At 40.5% G+C, this 16,533-nt stretch overlaps 1 protein-coding gene across 1 annotated transcript in view; it reads left to right on the plus strand.

The window, feature by feature from the left end:
• RYR3 (ryanodine receptor 3) overlaps positions 1-16,533 on the plus strand; it is a 455,720-nt gene that overhangs the window by 89,514 nt on the left and 349,673 nt on the right. Inside the window, exon 3 of the mRNA XM_045059588.1 lies at positions 5,902-6,021. Coding sequence (XP_044915523.1) covers positions 5,902-6,021 — 120 coding nt within the window. The remainder of the gene's footprint in view (positions 1-5,901; positions 6,022-16,533) is intronic.

The following is a 16,533-nucleotide window of genomic DNA, read 5'->3' on the forward strand; positions in this document are numbered from 1 at the left end:
AAGGCTGTATATCCTTGTTCAGGGACAATCACTCAACACCACCACAGACTGAATCTATGACAGGAATAGCTGGCGCTTATGAACTGCATAGCTTGGAAGGATGCTGACATATGATATACCTTGGATTTTAATCATTCTTTCCCCTACGTTACAAGTTTGGGGATGACGTACACTCCTTCCAGTGTTAAGTCATGGAGCACAGGAAAATTTTGTTTTATTTGAATTTTAGGTCTCTGGCTATTCTCTATGGCATCGTGCTCTGTGATGTGGTTACTTGTCAACATTGTATGGCCATGTGAGAGGGCTGGTGGCTGGGAGTTACCTATTTTTATCCACAGGATCACCACGGGCCTTAGAGTCAGGGATAGGTGAATTCAGACCTGTTACTAAGGTCAGTCTCTTGGGAGACTGTTGGGCATTATGGTAAATAGGACAGCCTCCTGATTCAGATAATCCTAAGGTTCAAGGTCAAAATCTATTATTTACATGCTGTGTGGTATTAGGCAAATTAATTATCCTCTCTGTGCTTTAATATCTTTATCTACAAATGGAATATTAGTATCTTCTTTACAGGATGGTTGTCAGGACTTAACTGAGATGCTGTGACATGGTGGCACCTAATGACTGCTCCTTAAATATTCACTTCTTAAAATTGCCAGATTCCTCTGATCTTTGGTTTCCTCATTCTCAAAATGGTCGTGTTGTTGTTAATGTTAAATAATCTAGGGGGAAATCTCAGCAGTGTGTCTGGTATGGAATGAATAGTTGATATTTTTATCAATAGAAAAGTGACCTTTTCTGGAATAATTATTGGGTGAGAGTAGAGAAATCTTTTTTAAATCTGATTCCATATCTTGATCAGTGAACATGTTTTTACCAAACACGTTATGTTCCCAGCCTATATGGGGAAACAGTTTTCTGTGCTTTTATGATTTAGATTACAAGGTAAAAAACACATACATTGAATAAATCATAACTGGATGTATATTGTGCATAAGGCACTATGCTAGCAAGTATCCTGATAGATATAAATGTGAACCAGACATGGACCTTGCCTTCAAGGGGTTCAGAGCCAGCTGTGAGAGAGATGGGAGAGAAAGCATGGATGCAGACTGCCTGGATTGGATACCAGAGTCTACCCCTCACCACCATGAGACCATAGGCAAGTTACTTGACTACCCTGTGTAGGGCTCCTCATTTGTGACATGCCGGTGAAAACAGTACCTACACCATAGTGTTGGGGTGAAGTAAGCTTTATTACTCATAAAGCACAGTGTCAGTCATACAGTCCGATATCAGTAAATGTTAGCCATTTCAAAATATATAGTCGGGGATAACTGTGCATGTAAACAAACATAAGGCAAGAGTATGGTGATAATTGCTATGGAAATTTGGATGGAGGAGAGATTACTTAGGCTTCATAAAAGAATGTGGCATTTGAGCTAAACTTGGGAGAATAGGCGATATATGAACATGGAAAAATGGCAAATCAGGGCAGCTTTAGAGTTAGTGATTGTGTAAGAATATGAGGGTAGACAGGTGAAGGAACTCTACAGGGAAGAAGTTGGGGGAAAAAGGTCAGAAAGTGAAGGTCCTCATATGCTGGCTCAAGGAGTTTGTATTTGCTATGTGGACAGTGGAGAGAGAGCCATTATAGATTTTCAACAGACAAATGGTAAGGTCAGAGCTGTGCCTCTAGAAATAGATCAGAGGAAGAATGCTCTGAGTTGTCTTCATCTCTAGACCTCCAGTCTGTCCTTTCTCTGGCCCATTTGCTGTGGGACAGGCAGGAGGGAAGAGTCAGACAGGAGGTGGTGATATTTGGGCCTGGGTTGCCAAGAGGTTGTATGTGTCACTAACAAACATGGACAACATAAAAGGATGCGTAGGCTGGAAATGTACCTTTTGGTTCATTGGGACATGTTGGTTTGCAGTGTTGAGCATGAGTATTTGGATAAAGTCAGGGATAAGTGGAGGTTTGGAACCTTAGAGTGCCACCAGGTTGGAGATACAGATGGTCCAACTACTAATGAGAATAAAACTGGAAGCCTGAAGAATGGATGGGATTGCTAAGCAAAGATGATGAGGACCAGTCCTTAGGTGATCCCTATGTGAAGGAATGCCAGGAGAAAGTGGACATAGGAAGGTTCCATCAGAAAGACAGGAGAACACAGTTGATTACAGAAGAGTTTCAAGGAGGAGAACTTCAGGGATGCTGGACAAGACTTACTTGAGAGATGGGAAGGCAGTAGGAATGGAGGAGAGATGAGGGTGGAGACAGAGAAAAGAACTTACCTGCGAGGGAAGCGAGCAGAGACCTTTTGACATAGTGAGTGGAAAACCAGAGATACTTATGTGATCTTTGGTATTTCTTGGGGACTTAAGACAGGTGCACTCCTCATCCTTAAGTTGAGAGGCTAGGTCTAAAAAGTCTTTTCATTACTGATTATTATGCCCTCTGACCTAACCCTTCTTTCCTCTTTATTTTATCTCTTTGTCTTATAGATGGCGGGGGGGGGGGGGGGGGCGCGCGGGGAGGTGATTTGATCGTGACTGAGTTGAATCTGTTGTGAGTTCTACAAAGAGGGGAGATGTTATGATCTTGTTCCAGTGAAACCAGAGTTCAAACAAGCCAAAAATGTATTACTGGAAAAAGAATCCCATAAGTTGATAGTAGAACAAAACCCCAGAGTTGTGTTACTTTCTCTATCAAAAAAATCCTTTCTCTTCCTGGTGAAGAGGAAGAGAAGGCAGGGCTCTCTTGGAATTGGGAATCGGAAGTTTTGGTGAGGGAAAGCAAGAACAATGAACATAAGAGAACGAGAAAGCAAGAATGAGAGGCTTGGGTTCATAGAGCCAGATAGTCTGGTTCGGAGTAAGATAGTCTAGTTCTGGATTTTAGAATAGGAACTGTTGTAGGTTTTGACAAGGAGTGTTACCCATAGCGTGTTACTGAAACTGTGCAAGTAATTAGGTCAAGGTGTTCACTTGGAAGAGATTATCCACGTGAACCTTGAAATTAGTCGATATGATGGCTCAGGTGGCAGGGAGAAAGGCCAGGAGCTGGCCTTTCAGATATCAGCTCCACTACTCCAGTTTTAACCGATCTTGTCTTCTAAAACTAGGTATGCTCTGCAGTATCCTGGCAGAATGCTGTGTCATTGGATGGTAGTAAAAAATGTGTATTGAATTCATACAAAAATGATCAGACTTTGTGATGGTCGTTAAGAATCAGATAAAGGTGGGAGAATTAAGTAGGATATTGATAGATGACTTGAGAAGATGTGGAGATTGGCTGTCACATACCTCGAAATTGAAGAGTTTTGGACCTGAGTAGGAGAGCGATTATCTGAATTTGGCATTGAGGGATGGGAGGGGAGTTACAAGAAGATGGAAGAATTCGCAGCCTCCAGTGAGTGACAGGGAGTTCCTTGGAAACGGTACCTTCTGTAAATACCCAGGTTTGATTTAAAGCAATGGGACAAAGGGAGAGAGGTAATGGGAGAAGAGAATGTACATCGGTACATGAAGGAGTCAACTAGGGAAGGCTGGTAACTGGAGGGGCTGTGTTCTGTGTTTAGGGCATAGAAGATGTGATGTGATGGGTTGAATTAACCTGTGGTTCTGAATGAAACTTGGGTGCAAAGATGACAGTGTCGGGTACTCGAAGGCTCAGGATGTTGGTCTGATGGAGGTTTGTGGAGAATGGTAGGTGCTGCCTGGAATGAAGGCAGGTACAAGCCAGGTCAGCACGGAGCGTCCGGTTCCAGACAGCATGTGGGAAAAAGGGAAAGCTTTGGGACAACAGTAAACTTGGCTTAGAGCCCCACACCCATCTGTGTGGCATGCAGAGTGCAGACCTAGGAAAATGTTTGTGCCAAGTGCTCCTCAGCAGACAGCTGTTGAGCCAGGGCAAGGTTTTTTATTGCATTAGCTGACTGGCAGCCTAGCTTATGAGGATGTGAGTTATAGAACGGGGAAGTTTCAGAAGACAGAGAGGCAGCTAATGCCAAGTCAAGCTAAGGTGGTTTGGGCACGTCGGAGTGGAAAGGGCATGGGAAATAAGGTCATGCAGAGACGTACTTTCAACTCAAGTCCAAAAGAAAATTCTGTCGGATTTTACCAGCTCATGAAAAGTCTAGTCCTTAACACACACCTGTGATTTCTAAATGACTATTGTTTGCTTGGCAAATGGTATGTAGGTGGGAGATATTTAAATATTTCTCAGTAGGGGGTCCTCTCGACAAATGGGACAGAAAAAGTAGGTGTTTTGAGGACTGCTTCTTGAAGTACAGACCACATAAGTCTCATGACCCATTTTGCAATGCGCATAGTGTCCCTCAGTGATTTTGACAATTAAGAGTACTCCCTTGTTGCCTGTGCCCTTGGGGAGGATGTGATCACCTCCTCCCCCCGAGGATCTGTGGGAGACTCTAGCTGGGGAAAACTTGTTTCTCTTCAGAGATTTCACCGAATCCACATTCTGAGAGTAGTGCCATCCTGGAGTTCTGTTCTGCTTCAATTCAAGTGAAGACCATGAATTCTGACTGCACTCTAAGCGGAGGCTTTTTATTAGTGACTCAATTTAATGACGAACAGTGACATTCCAGTGCCAGTAGAAGTGTGAAACTTTTTTTCCCCTCCGTATTCTTTTCATATGTCTATGATTTGTGGCTTCTTATAGTTTCCTATAGCTTCTGACCAATCTCTGGGCACCAGCAGTCCTCTTTTTGGGATCTCTTACTATTCGATCTCTTTATCTTCCCATCAGGTAGAAGGATTTTATTTTTCCACATGACTATGCACATCGCAGACCCCTTTTCAGAAAAGCTGTTTCTGTTTAATCTGACTGTCCAATACTCTGGGACAAACACTAAAATCGGGGGACACGGGGGTGAGACCGGGCAACTGGAGAGCAGTTGCTAAGGAGGAAGCTTCAAGTGGCCTTCCTCTGGTTACTCCTTTAACATAACCACACCTGCAAATATTTTTGATGTTTGCAATCCAGCATTGAGTGGTGGGAGAGAGTGGGGACATAGACTAACAGATTGGAGAAACTGTAAGGAAAATGATTTCCTCTCAGCCTCGGTCAGGACTGTGCGAGATGTGAGCATGTTAGTGTAAATAGAGGTTGGCCTCATTTCTAGACCATCAACAAGAGGGATGCCATCCAAACAAGGCCTCTGAAATTTCAGCAGGGTTGCTTCTGAGAGTGATGCATAGGAGGGAGGTCCCCTCCTTAAGGAATTCAGAGTGGCTCCTCTACTTGACCTTCAGCTCCTCCCTTCAATCTCAAGCTCCAAGGCTTCTCTTGAGCTTCCTTTCCCATATGTCTGAAACCCATTTCCTGTCACCCTCCGTAGCTTCCTTCTGTCATCTCTGGCAAATGTGTTACCCACTACATGGGCCCCCCTCCCCCAACAACATGTCTCTTGATTCCTCCAAGCCTCACACACGACGGACTTGCCCTGCACGAACCCCACCTCTGTCTGATCTCTGCTGTTGTCTCTGTTCCCCCTCAGTCTCATCTCAATTTTCTGTTCTTATTATGTATTTGGAGATGGCTTACATTTACTTTCATGTCCACTCACGTGTTGGAATTGGCTGCTCAGTCGGATTGTGTGCATTTCCTGCACCTCAGAAGCGAGGCTCGTGCTCTAGATGTGTGGGGTACACGTGTTCCACGTACATGTACCGGCACCCACTGACCCCACCCCAGAGTTCAGAGTACTCAGGGAGGTGTTCAGTACTGCCATATGTTCTCCTTTTCTGTATCATGTTCAAAAGTATGTGCCTCTCGGTGTACGTGATGATGATATAGCAGGGTGACTTGGGGACCTGGTTCCACATGGGAAGGCAGCCCCCCATTCACTTGCACGTGTGTCTCTGTTCTGCCGGCAGGAGGATGAAGTGGTTCTCCAGTGCATCGCAAACATTCACAAGGAGCAGAGGAAGTTCTGCCTGGCAGCCGAGGGCCTGGGAAACCGCCTGTGCTTCCTGGAACCCACTTCAGAAGCCAAGGTAGGATTGATTGCCTGCCCTGCACCTTCTCCCTTGACCTCCCAGGCAGTCATTTAGGGGAAGGAGCTGCAGGGAGAGGAGGTTGAGAGTGATGAGGAAGAAGGTAGAAAGAAAGGACGCATTTGTTTTTCAGATGGGAAGCAGATCGGAAGTAAAATGTGACTCTCCCCAGCCCAGGAACAGTAGGAATCCAGAGCAGCGCAGAATTAGTGGTGCCTTGTCTGTCTGTGTTCCCCAGGACACCAGTGATGCTTTGAGGTCACTGTCACAGAAGAGGTTCTTTTCATATTCCCAGAACACCTTTTTGTGTTGTTAATTCCTAAAGGTCCTCAGTGCGGGTTTTGTACTCTCAGCTGTCATTTATGGCTACCAGGACTCCCAGGTGCTTGGTCCTGAGCTTCACGGGAAACCCACTGCTCTCAGTTCAGACTGCGCTGAGCTCCTGCGATCGTTACCCCTGCCTGCCCACTGTGACCTGGGGGCAGAGAGGAGTGTTTGCTCTAGTACCTGCCTGCGTGGTGGCATGTAATGTCATGTCTCTTCAGCCAAACCTTTTCTTCCTCGAGTTTCAGACCGTCTGTACTTTTCGTGATCTGTCAAGTGTATCCGTGTGCTCGGCGAGATCACCATACTTGGCGGTCCTGGCCAGACCTTTTGATCGGTCAGGGTTCTCCAGAGAAACAGAACCAGTGGGATCTCTCCCTTTCTCTCGATGGGTGGGTGGATGGGGGAAATGATGGATTTAAGATATTGCTTCACGCAATTATTGGGTCTGGTAAGTCTAAAATCTATACGTCAAGTCAGTAGGGTAGAAACTCAGGGAGAAGTTGATGCTGTCTTGAGGCAGAATATCTCTTCTCCAGGAAATCTCGGTTTTTATTTTTAAAGCCTTTAAAAGATGGCGTGAGGCCCACCCACATGATCAAGGGTCATCACCTTAACTTGAAGTCAACTGATTATAGATGTTAATCACATCTATCAAATACCTTCACATCAAAACCTGGATTGGTGTTTGGTTAAATAACAGAGTACTATGGTCTAGCCAAGCTGACATACAGCTAACCATCTTACCCTCCTCACAGAGCCATTTTTTTAAAACAGAAAATGGTTACTATATTTTCCAGTAGGCCCACCTGATTAGCATGCTGTTTCTCCACATGAACATCTACAACACAGACATGCGTGGTGTGGCTGAACACCAGATGTGCACTGTGAAGGCAGCATGTCCCAGAAGCCCCTGTGCTCTCCATCACTGTTTTGCCCTCCCAGGGAGGTCACCAATCCCTGAGTTCAAACATCGATCAGTGACATGTGTGACCAGTGCCAAAAGGACAGAGTCCCATTAAAATAAATGGCAGAGAGAAAAGGAAGATGTTTTTATCTTTTTTAAAGGCCTTAGACTTGATTTCCCTGAGGTCTTTTCTCATTTGCTTTTGTCCTTAGGTAGATATTTTTCTTTTCATTCCCAGCCATCTGGGATAATAGGAAGATGACTAGATGAGAAGTCAAGAAGTTAATCCTCAACCACTAGCTAGTCATGTGACTATGGGCAAGTCACTCAACTTTGCTTTCCGTTTCCTCATCTGCCAGATGAGGTACATCCTGGTGCAGTGGAAAGAGCATTGGCCTAAACTGAAGACCAGTGGTCTCATTTTCTAGTCATCCACTGAGTGGGTCATGGGGCAGTGGTTTGGGGCACAGGTTCTGGAGCCAGACTGTCAGAGTTGGAGTCCTGTCTCTCACCACATACCAGCTAAGCCGGGATCTTGGCCAAGGTACTTGACCTTTCTGTGCTTAGTTTCTGCACCTGCTTAATGAGAATTTAATAGTAACTACCTAAAGAGGTTTTTCTTAGGATTAAATGAGTTAATACCTTAGAAGTGCATAGCACACTCTCTATAACTATTGACTCCTCATTGACTATTATGATTGAACCTTGTCTAAACCAGATGAAAAACTATATATCCTAACCCAGGAATATTTTGTATTGCCCAGGAATAAAAATAACCCATACCACGCATAAATGCATTTGAGGATGAGAAAATGTCCTTCCTAACACCCACTTGACTAAGTGTCCTTATTTTAATTTTTCGTTTTAAATTTAAAACAAGGTAATAAGACTGAAAAAGAGATGTAACATATCATAACTTGCTCATCTTGTCACAACTATTTTCATTTGTTTTTCATTCAGACTCTGTTCACATGCCACCTGTATGTTTTCAGAGTTGTACTCAGAGTTGACGTGTAAGCATTCTGCTTTTTTTTTTCCTTTAACATTTTAGCCAGTTCCATAAAGCTATGTGGTCTCCATGGTTTAAAAAAAAAAAAAAAGTATGTGGTTTTGTTAGTTTTCTTGCTTTTTAGAGTAAATATCCAGGAGAAAAATTAATGGTGGTAGGAGGATGAACAGTATTAAACTACTTTCCCTAAAGGGTATACCAGTTGTCACAGTTGACATGCCCACTATCATAGCATGAATACGTGTCTCTTGTATATACAGTATGAGGAAACTGCATCGTGAGTGCTTCTCAAAAAAACAGGGTCCAGTTCATAGAAAGGATAAAGTCTTTAGAACTTCATGTCACTATTCCTGGGAGGTGCCTGCTGGCCGCCATTTTCTGTGGTTTCAGTCTTTCCCACAGTCAGCTACAGCTGTGTAGACTGCTTCTGACCTGTCCCCTCCCTTTTCACTAAATATTTCCTCTGATTCTCTACTATCCACTTTCACAACCACCTTTGCTATTCTTAGGTTCTCAGAAGCTAACATAGGTGGTGCAGTGAAATGAGAAGGTCCCAAGCCTCAGTCCCAAGCCTGGCACTGAGCAGGAGGCACACACCTCAAACAGCACTCTTATCACCAGCTACAGAGCCACCAGTGACCTTGGCATTCCCAGTCAAGGGTATTTCAAGCTAGGTGAGCCACAGAGAGATAAAATTGAGATAAATTCTAAGGAGAAGATACACCTCTAAGAAAGAAGAGATGAGATAAGGTTCTCAAAAGGTATTCTTAATGTACAAGCCCTATGAAAAGGAGGTCACATTGAAACAAGGGGTGAGAGAGTAGAAGAATGGGAAGCAAAAGTACACCAACACTTGCTGTAGACATGGAGACTGTTGAACACTTGGGAGAGCGCTTGTGACTTTCTCTTTGCCGTGGCCCACTCTTCTTTGAAGGTCTCTTGAAACTGCAAATGTCAACAGATGGAAGCACTGTTAATCCACTTCCCTTTCAAAGATGCACAGCTCCAGGAATTAAAAGGTGTCCTCCCTGTTTTACAAGAAAGGTTTCAGAATTATAACCAGAAACCAGGAAACATGGAAAGGAAATGTTGCTTCTTTATTTGATCAGTAACAGCAAATGCTTATTGAGTGCTATTTTTAAGTGGAAAACGTATTCCCAGGAATTTACTACTTTTCCTCTCATCCATATTATCTATTTTGTATCTACAGCATTAGCTGGGGAAAGGGGATCTTACTTGGTTTAACTTAACATCCAAACTCATAAAACTCACACACTGCTTGGCACCAGTATGTGCTTTAGGGCAGGAACCACTGCTTGCCTTCTGGGAAGTGTCAGGCACACCTGTGGGAATCCTTGCTGCTGAATCCCCCACCCAAGATGAGGCCAAGTGCAAAGAGATGAGGTCCACATCAGGCAGATATGAGAGTTACCATGGCTCACAAGCCTCATGGACCACAGGAGCCAGTGTTTCTTGTAACAACTCCACAGGCATGGCTTTTGGGAGCCCCACAAAGGACACCACCTCCCAGCTATAAGTCTTTACACTTGGGGAATTGCAAAGATATAGCTTCCTACATCGGGTAATGGTGTCTTCCCAGTACAGACTCAGGCTGCCAGTCAGGGATCATTTTCACTGTAAGCAATGTTCCCTAGTGACGTAATATATGTATCAGTTTTACCAGGTTGTCCAAGAACAAAACTGGACAGTTAACTGAAGGTCAAATTCTCATGCAAAAGGAAAAAACAATTTAATAAGCTTTATCCCATAGTATTCTTCATTGATGGCAGTTACTTCATGACTGTGGCCTTGTCAGATATGTCTGGAACCCCAACACCTTTCCAAATCCTCACTCCGACCTTCCTTAAATATATAGGTCATCAAAAAATAAGAAGAATGTGGGCACTTTTTGGTTAAGATCGATTTCAACACACCAAGCTTTGTTTGTTTCACTGATTTTAATGAGGATGAAACACAAATTGCTGAGGGGAAACTTACCCTAGTGCCTTTTAATTTTTTTACTTTTTTAGAGAGCGAGAAGGGGAGGGGAAGAGGGGGAGAGAGAATCTTAAGCAGGCTTCACACCCAATGGGGCTCAAGCTCACAACCATTAGATCATGACCTGAGCCTAAATCAATAGTCCCATGCTTAACCAACTGAGCCACCCAGGTGCCCTACCCTGGTGCCCTTTCAAAGTCAGTGACCTAGCCAAAGTCTTCAGACACTCCGTGTCTCAGAATGAAGTTGTGCCTCTCTGTTGGGTAACAATGGCCTCTCTTACCATGGTTTATTCAAAATGAAAAATCCAATTTCAAATCCAATTTTCAAACTGAAAATTTCCAGGGGAAATTTTAAGCCTATTGTTTTCCACCCCCTCTTTTGAAAAGGAAGAATAGTCTGCTCTGCTTTCTGCAAAGTTGGATAGGCTCTAAAGACCCAGGATTAAACATCTGTGATTGTGCAAACATCATTATGTAGATGGCATAAATGAAGAGAGAATTCTAGGCTAAAAATAGTTTATTTTCTACTATTTTTAATATCTTTAGCTCAGAATAGATTTACTGTTTACTTCTAAACAACTAAGCCTGTGCAAATTTGCAGAGAGTGAAGCTCACCCTGAGGTTGTACACTTTGCTTTGAACTTCTGATTGATATTTTAGAGGGTAGTATTCTCTATGGACTTAAGATCTTATGAAAAGCCAAACTATGATAAAACATGCTTAAAAAACTTTCTTGTTATGTAATAGAGACTTATAGGTGAAAGATGTGATCTTTTTGTTTGACATTTATCAGGCATCATGTGCTATATGCCATGTACTACAATGGGTGCTTACCTGCTCTCATTTAATTTTTATATCCCTATGGAGCAAATATTGATTTCATTTATGGAGAGGAAAGATACAAGAATTTAGACAAAGTTACGTAAATTCCTGAAGATGATTCATTCTAAACTTGAATCACTACTTGTGTAGTACTCAGCAATAAAGAATATCACAGATCCAACTTAAGGATAAAGAAGCCATATTTCTCCATGTGGTTAGATTTTAAGACTACCTGGGCAGATCTCCATACCCCCTCCCACAACCTTCATGCATCTGTCCTCCGAATGCCTGACATTCCAAAGTTAGAAATACGTATTTTGTTTAAATCAAATAGGAACTATTAAAATGCAAATGTTCTGAGAGAGCACATGAAGCAATATTAGATTTCTAGAGGTAATTTTTTTTTAGTATAAATGGCATAATCAGATATTTTCTTGAAATTAAGTTGTTGGAGGAATAAAGCAGATGACTGAGTGCCTCTGTGTTGGGATATAAGGCATAGAAACACTGTGAATGTGGGATCGAACATCTACAGCATTGAATTGCAATAGTTTACCTCCCCTCCACCAGGCTCTTAGCACTGAAGATTGTGGTTAAGACAGTGGTTAAGAAACATGACCTTGGACCATGGAGAAAGATTGCCTGGGCTGGTAATTCAGGCTCCACTGCTTAACAGCTATCTGACTGTGGTTCAATGAGTTTACCTTAACCTGCCTCAGTTTCCTCTGCTTGAAAACTGTAATCATCTCATAGGATTGTTATGAGGATTCAGTTACATGGGTTCCCAATTGTAAGGTACTTATAACAGTGCCTGACATACCCCCAAGTGCTTTTTAGGCAATAGCTTTTATTATCCCAAGTATAGATTCAGACATAAATTAGGTCCCCAAGAAGTATTGTTTGAATTAAGTTACCCACATATTGAATTACTTAAATATTTCTTTTATTTTTATTTTAATTCCAGTGTAGTGAACATACAGTATTGTATTTGTTCCAGGTGTACAATATAGTGATTTCGACAAGTCTATAAATTACTCGGTGCCCATCATAAGTGTACTCTTAATCTCCTTTACCCTCTGCCCCCCGTAACTATCAATTTGTTGTCTATAGTTAAGAGTCTGCTTTTGGTTTGTTTTTTTAACTTCTTAAACTCCACATGTGAGTGAAATCATATGTTATTTGTCTTTCTCTGACTGACTTACTTAATTTAGCATTATACTCTTTAGCTCTATCCACATTGTTGCAAATGGCCAAGATTTCATTTTTTGTGTGTGTGGATAATAAACCTTTGTATATAAATACCACAGTGTCTTTACCCATTCATCTATTGATGAACACTTGGGCTGCTTCCATAACTGGCTATTGTAAATAAGGCTGCAGTAAACATAGGGGTGCACATAGCTTTTCGAATGAGTGTTATCATTTTCTTTGGGTAAACACCCAGTAGTGGAATTGCTGGATCATATGGTGACTCTATTTTTAATTTTTTGAGGAGCCTCCATACTGTTCTCCACAGTAACTGTACCAATTTACATTCCTGCCAACAGTGCATAAGTGTTCCTTTTTCTCCACATCCTCCTAACACTTGTTGTTTCTTCTTGTGTTTTTGATTTTAGCCATTCTGACAGGTGTGAGTTCTATATCATGGTTTTGATTTGCATCTCCCTGCTGATGAGTTATGTTGAACATTTTTTCATATGTCTGTTGGCCATCTGTATGCCTCCAGAGAAATGTCTGTTCATGTCTTCTGCCCATTTTTACTGCATTTGGTGTTTTGATATTGAGTTGTTGAAGTTCTTTATTTTTGGATAGTAACCCTTTACTGAATATGTCATTTGCAAACAACTTCTCCCATTCAGTAGGTTATCTTTTAATTTCATTGTTTGCTCTGCTGTGCAGAAGCTTTTTATTTTGATGTAGTTCCAATAGTTTATTTTTGCTTTGGTTTCCCTTGCCACAGGAGGCTTATCTAGAAAAATGTTGCTACAGCTTATGTCAGAAAAGTTACTGCTTGTGTTCTCTTCTAGGATTTTTATGGTTTCAGGTCTCACATTTAGGTTTTTAATCCATTTTGAGTTTACTTTTGTGTATAGCATGAGAATAAATATTTCAAAGGCCTGGATTTGAGGATCAGCAGGACATTTATGACCATTAAAGTGAAATATTAATGAGAGTCAGAGTGAGTAAGTGAGATGAAAAGGATTAAGTAATGAGTGGTTAGTTTAAAAAAAAAATAAGGTGAATCAGTGAGATGTAGATTTTTATTGTTATTGACTTCTAATTTAATTCTGATATGATCAAAAAACATGTGTAGATTTCAATTCTTGGAAATTTATTAGGACTATTTTATGGCCTAGCATATGGTCTATCTTGCTTAATATTCTATGTGTTGTACTTTCAACAAGTGTGCTGGAGAGTGTTTTATGAATGTTAAGATGGTTGACCATGGTGTTCAAATCTTCTGTATCCTTACTGAGTTGTATTTATAAGTTCTACCAATTACTGAGATAGAGGTGTTAAAAGCTATGAGAATTTGTCTATGTCTCCCTTTAGTTCTGTCAGTTTTGTTTCATATATTTTAAAGCTCTCTTAGGGGTGTGTGTGTGTGTGTGTGTGTGTGTGTGTGTGTGTGTGTATGATTTTTATTTTCTTGGTGAAATGATCATTTGTCATTATCAAATGTTCCTGTTTATCCTTTATCTAATTGTATACTTTGATATTAACAGTCATAAGCTTTCTTATACTTATTATTTGTATGATCTATCTTTTTGTTTTCAATTCTTTTATGTCTTTATATCTTTATATTTGAGGCATGTCCCTTATAAACAGCATATAGTTAATATGCTGCTCCACCCCCTTTCTGCAATCTCTGCTGTTTTATTGGAGTGTTCAGTTCACTTACGTTTATTGGAATAATTGATAGTGTTGGGATTTGGTCTACCATCTTACTATTTGTTTCCTTTTGTCTTTTGTGTTTTTTATTCTTTTCATCTTTTTATGCCTTATTTAGGATAAATCAAATATTTTTGTTATCCTATTTTGTCTCCTCTCGGCTTTTTAGCTCTACTTCTATGTATTATTTTTTAGTCATTACTTTAAGGATTACAATATAAGTCCTCAGTTTCCTGGAGTCTCTTTTGATTAATATTATTCCACTTAACTTTTATCCTTTGTGCTATTATTGTCATGCGTTTTATTTTTACAAGTTACATAATATGCACTACTTTATTTTTGTTTCAAAGAGTCAGTTGTCTCTTAAGGAAATTAAGGAAAGGAAAAAATAGTATTTTATATACTCATATATTTATCATTTTCAGTGCTTTTTTTTTTTTTTCCCAGTCTTCTAGATCCAAACTCCCTTCTGGTAGCATTTTCCTGAAGCCTGAGGAATGTCCTTTATCATTTCTGGTAGTACAGGTCTGCTGATGACAAACTCTCTTCAGCTTTTTTTCACTGACAATGTCTTTATTTTGTCCCTATTTCTGAAGGATATTTTTCTCTGTGAAATCCTGGTTTGATTTTTTTTTCTTTTATCACTAGTAAAGATGGTGTTTTACTGTCATCCAATCTCCTTTGATTTTTAAATGAAAAGTTAGCTATTCTTCTTAGGATTCTTCCATTTGTAGTAAGTTTTTTTTTCTGGCAGGTTTTAATAATTTTATCTTTGATTTTAAGCATGTTGAATTCAAAAGCACTGTAAGACATCCAAGAAGAAATAGGCATCTGACTATATAAAACAGAAGTTCAGAAAAGAAGCTGGGATTAATCTTTACAAAAATTCAGAACATCTTTGTTTTTCAGTTTGAATGGTTACGTATGAGGGTGGTTTTCTTTGCATTTGTCCTGCCTGGGTTTTGCTAACCTTGATAGATATTTTGGTGGTGGTTTTATTTGTTTTTAATAATATTTGGAAATTTGGGGGCATTCCTTCTTAAAATGTTTTTTCTGCCACATTTACTCTTTCTGGAATATTCCAATTACTTACAAATTAAACTGTTTCATGTTGTTCCATAGGTCACTAAAATGGCTGGTTTCCAACTATTTTCCTCCCTGTGCTTCACTTTGAATATTTCCTACTGGCTTGTCTTTATTTTAACTGATACTCTTATTTAATAAAAATGTCCCATTGACTCCCTCCAGTGAATTTTTTTTCAGATAATGTGTATTTTAATTATAAAATTTCTCTTCATTCATTTCTAAGTTTTAACATAGTAACCTAAAATTCTCTTCTTCCATTGTTTCCGGTTTTTCCCTATAAATTAATGTATTTCTAATAGTTATTTTAAATACTAGACTACTAATGCCAATATCTGGGTTCTCTGTGTGTCTACTCCTACTAACTGAGCTTTCTCTTGATTAGGAGTCACATTTTCCTATTTATTTTGATGTCTAGTAATTTTATTCTGAAGATTGTAGATGCTATTTTGTAGTTGTTACCATTTGTAATCTTCCCCTGAAGAGTATTGCATTTTATTCTAGCAGACAGTTAAATTACTGGTGGAGTTCCTTGATATTGTAGAGGCTTAGTCTATTTTGGTTTTGGTTTTAGTTCTAGAATATAGCCTTTGGTCTTGAGATGTAGCCCTTCTGGGTTTTCATGAAAATCCTGGAGTGTTTCCTAACCCCTTCTAAGTAGCAAGACTTGAACACCAAATTCTGAACTTTAAAACTGGGTAGCTGCTGAAACCTTCACCCATTTTTAGCATTCCAGCTGTTGCCTTCCCTTGGATACTTGAAATGCTGCCCTGTAGAGTTGAGTTGGCCAAAAATCTGTATGCTGATTTTGGGTTTTCATCTATAGCAGTTCTGTTCTTTCCAGCATTCTTCCTGTCAATTTCTTTATATTCTGAGAGCCCAAACTCGGGCCTCTGGCTCCATAGCAGCTTTTTTTCCTGAGATCTGTCCCCCATGAAACCTAGGAACAGGGGAGTACTCGCAGGGGAAAATTTAATGAAATGTGGATATCACTTAATGGGCTTTCCATCTTTCAAGAGTCCTATTCCTTCCAGCTTTAGGTTGCTCTCCAGTGCCTTTAAGCAGTTTGTTAAAATTTTTGTTCAGAATTTATAATAGCTATTGTTAGGAGGGTTATTCTGCTGTAAGCTTCTCCACTCTTACCTGAACCAGAACCTCATCATTTAGTGTTCACTACTCTTTGAGCAGTTGAATGTTAAAAAGAAAAAGAGAAAATAGTGTTAAAGCAGAATCTAGGATCGAGGGGTGTTTCCACACTGAGAAACACAAGCATGTTTCTAGTCAAAGAAGCAGGTGGCTCTAGAGAAAGAGACTGAGGTTGCAAAAGATGGAGAAGAGATGGCACTATTAGTGAGGGGATTAAATTGAGTGTAGCTTTGGTATATGCAAAAGAAAAGAGGAGGCAAGGGGATTTTGAAGTAGCAAGGACAGGAGATGAATGTGAAGGGGTCTCTTGTTAGACAAAAACATGAACT

The sequence above is a fragment of the Felis catus genome, chromosome B3 (genome assembly GCF_018350175.1).
Source record: "Felis catus isolate Fca126 chromosome B3, F.catus_Fca126_mat1.0, whole genome shotgun sequence".
NCBI classification, from domain to species: Eukaryota; Metazoa; Chordata; class Mammalia; order Carnivora; family Felidae; genus Felis; species Felis catus.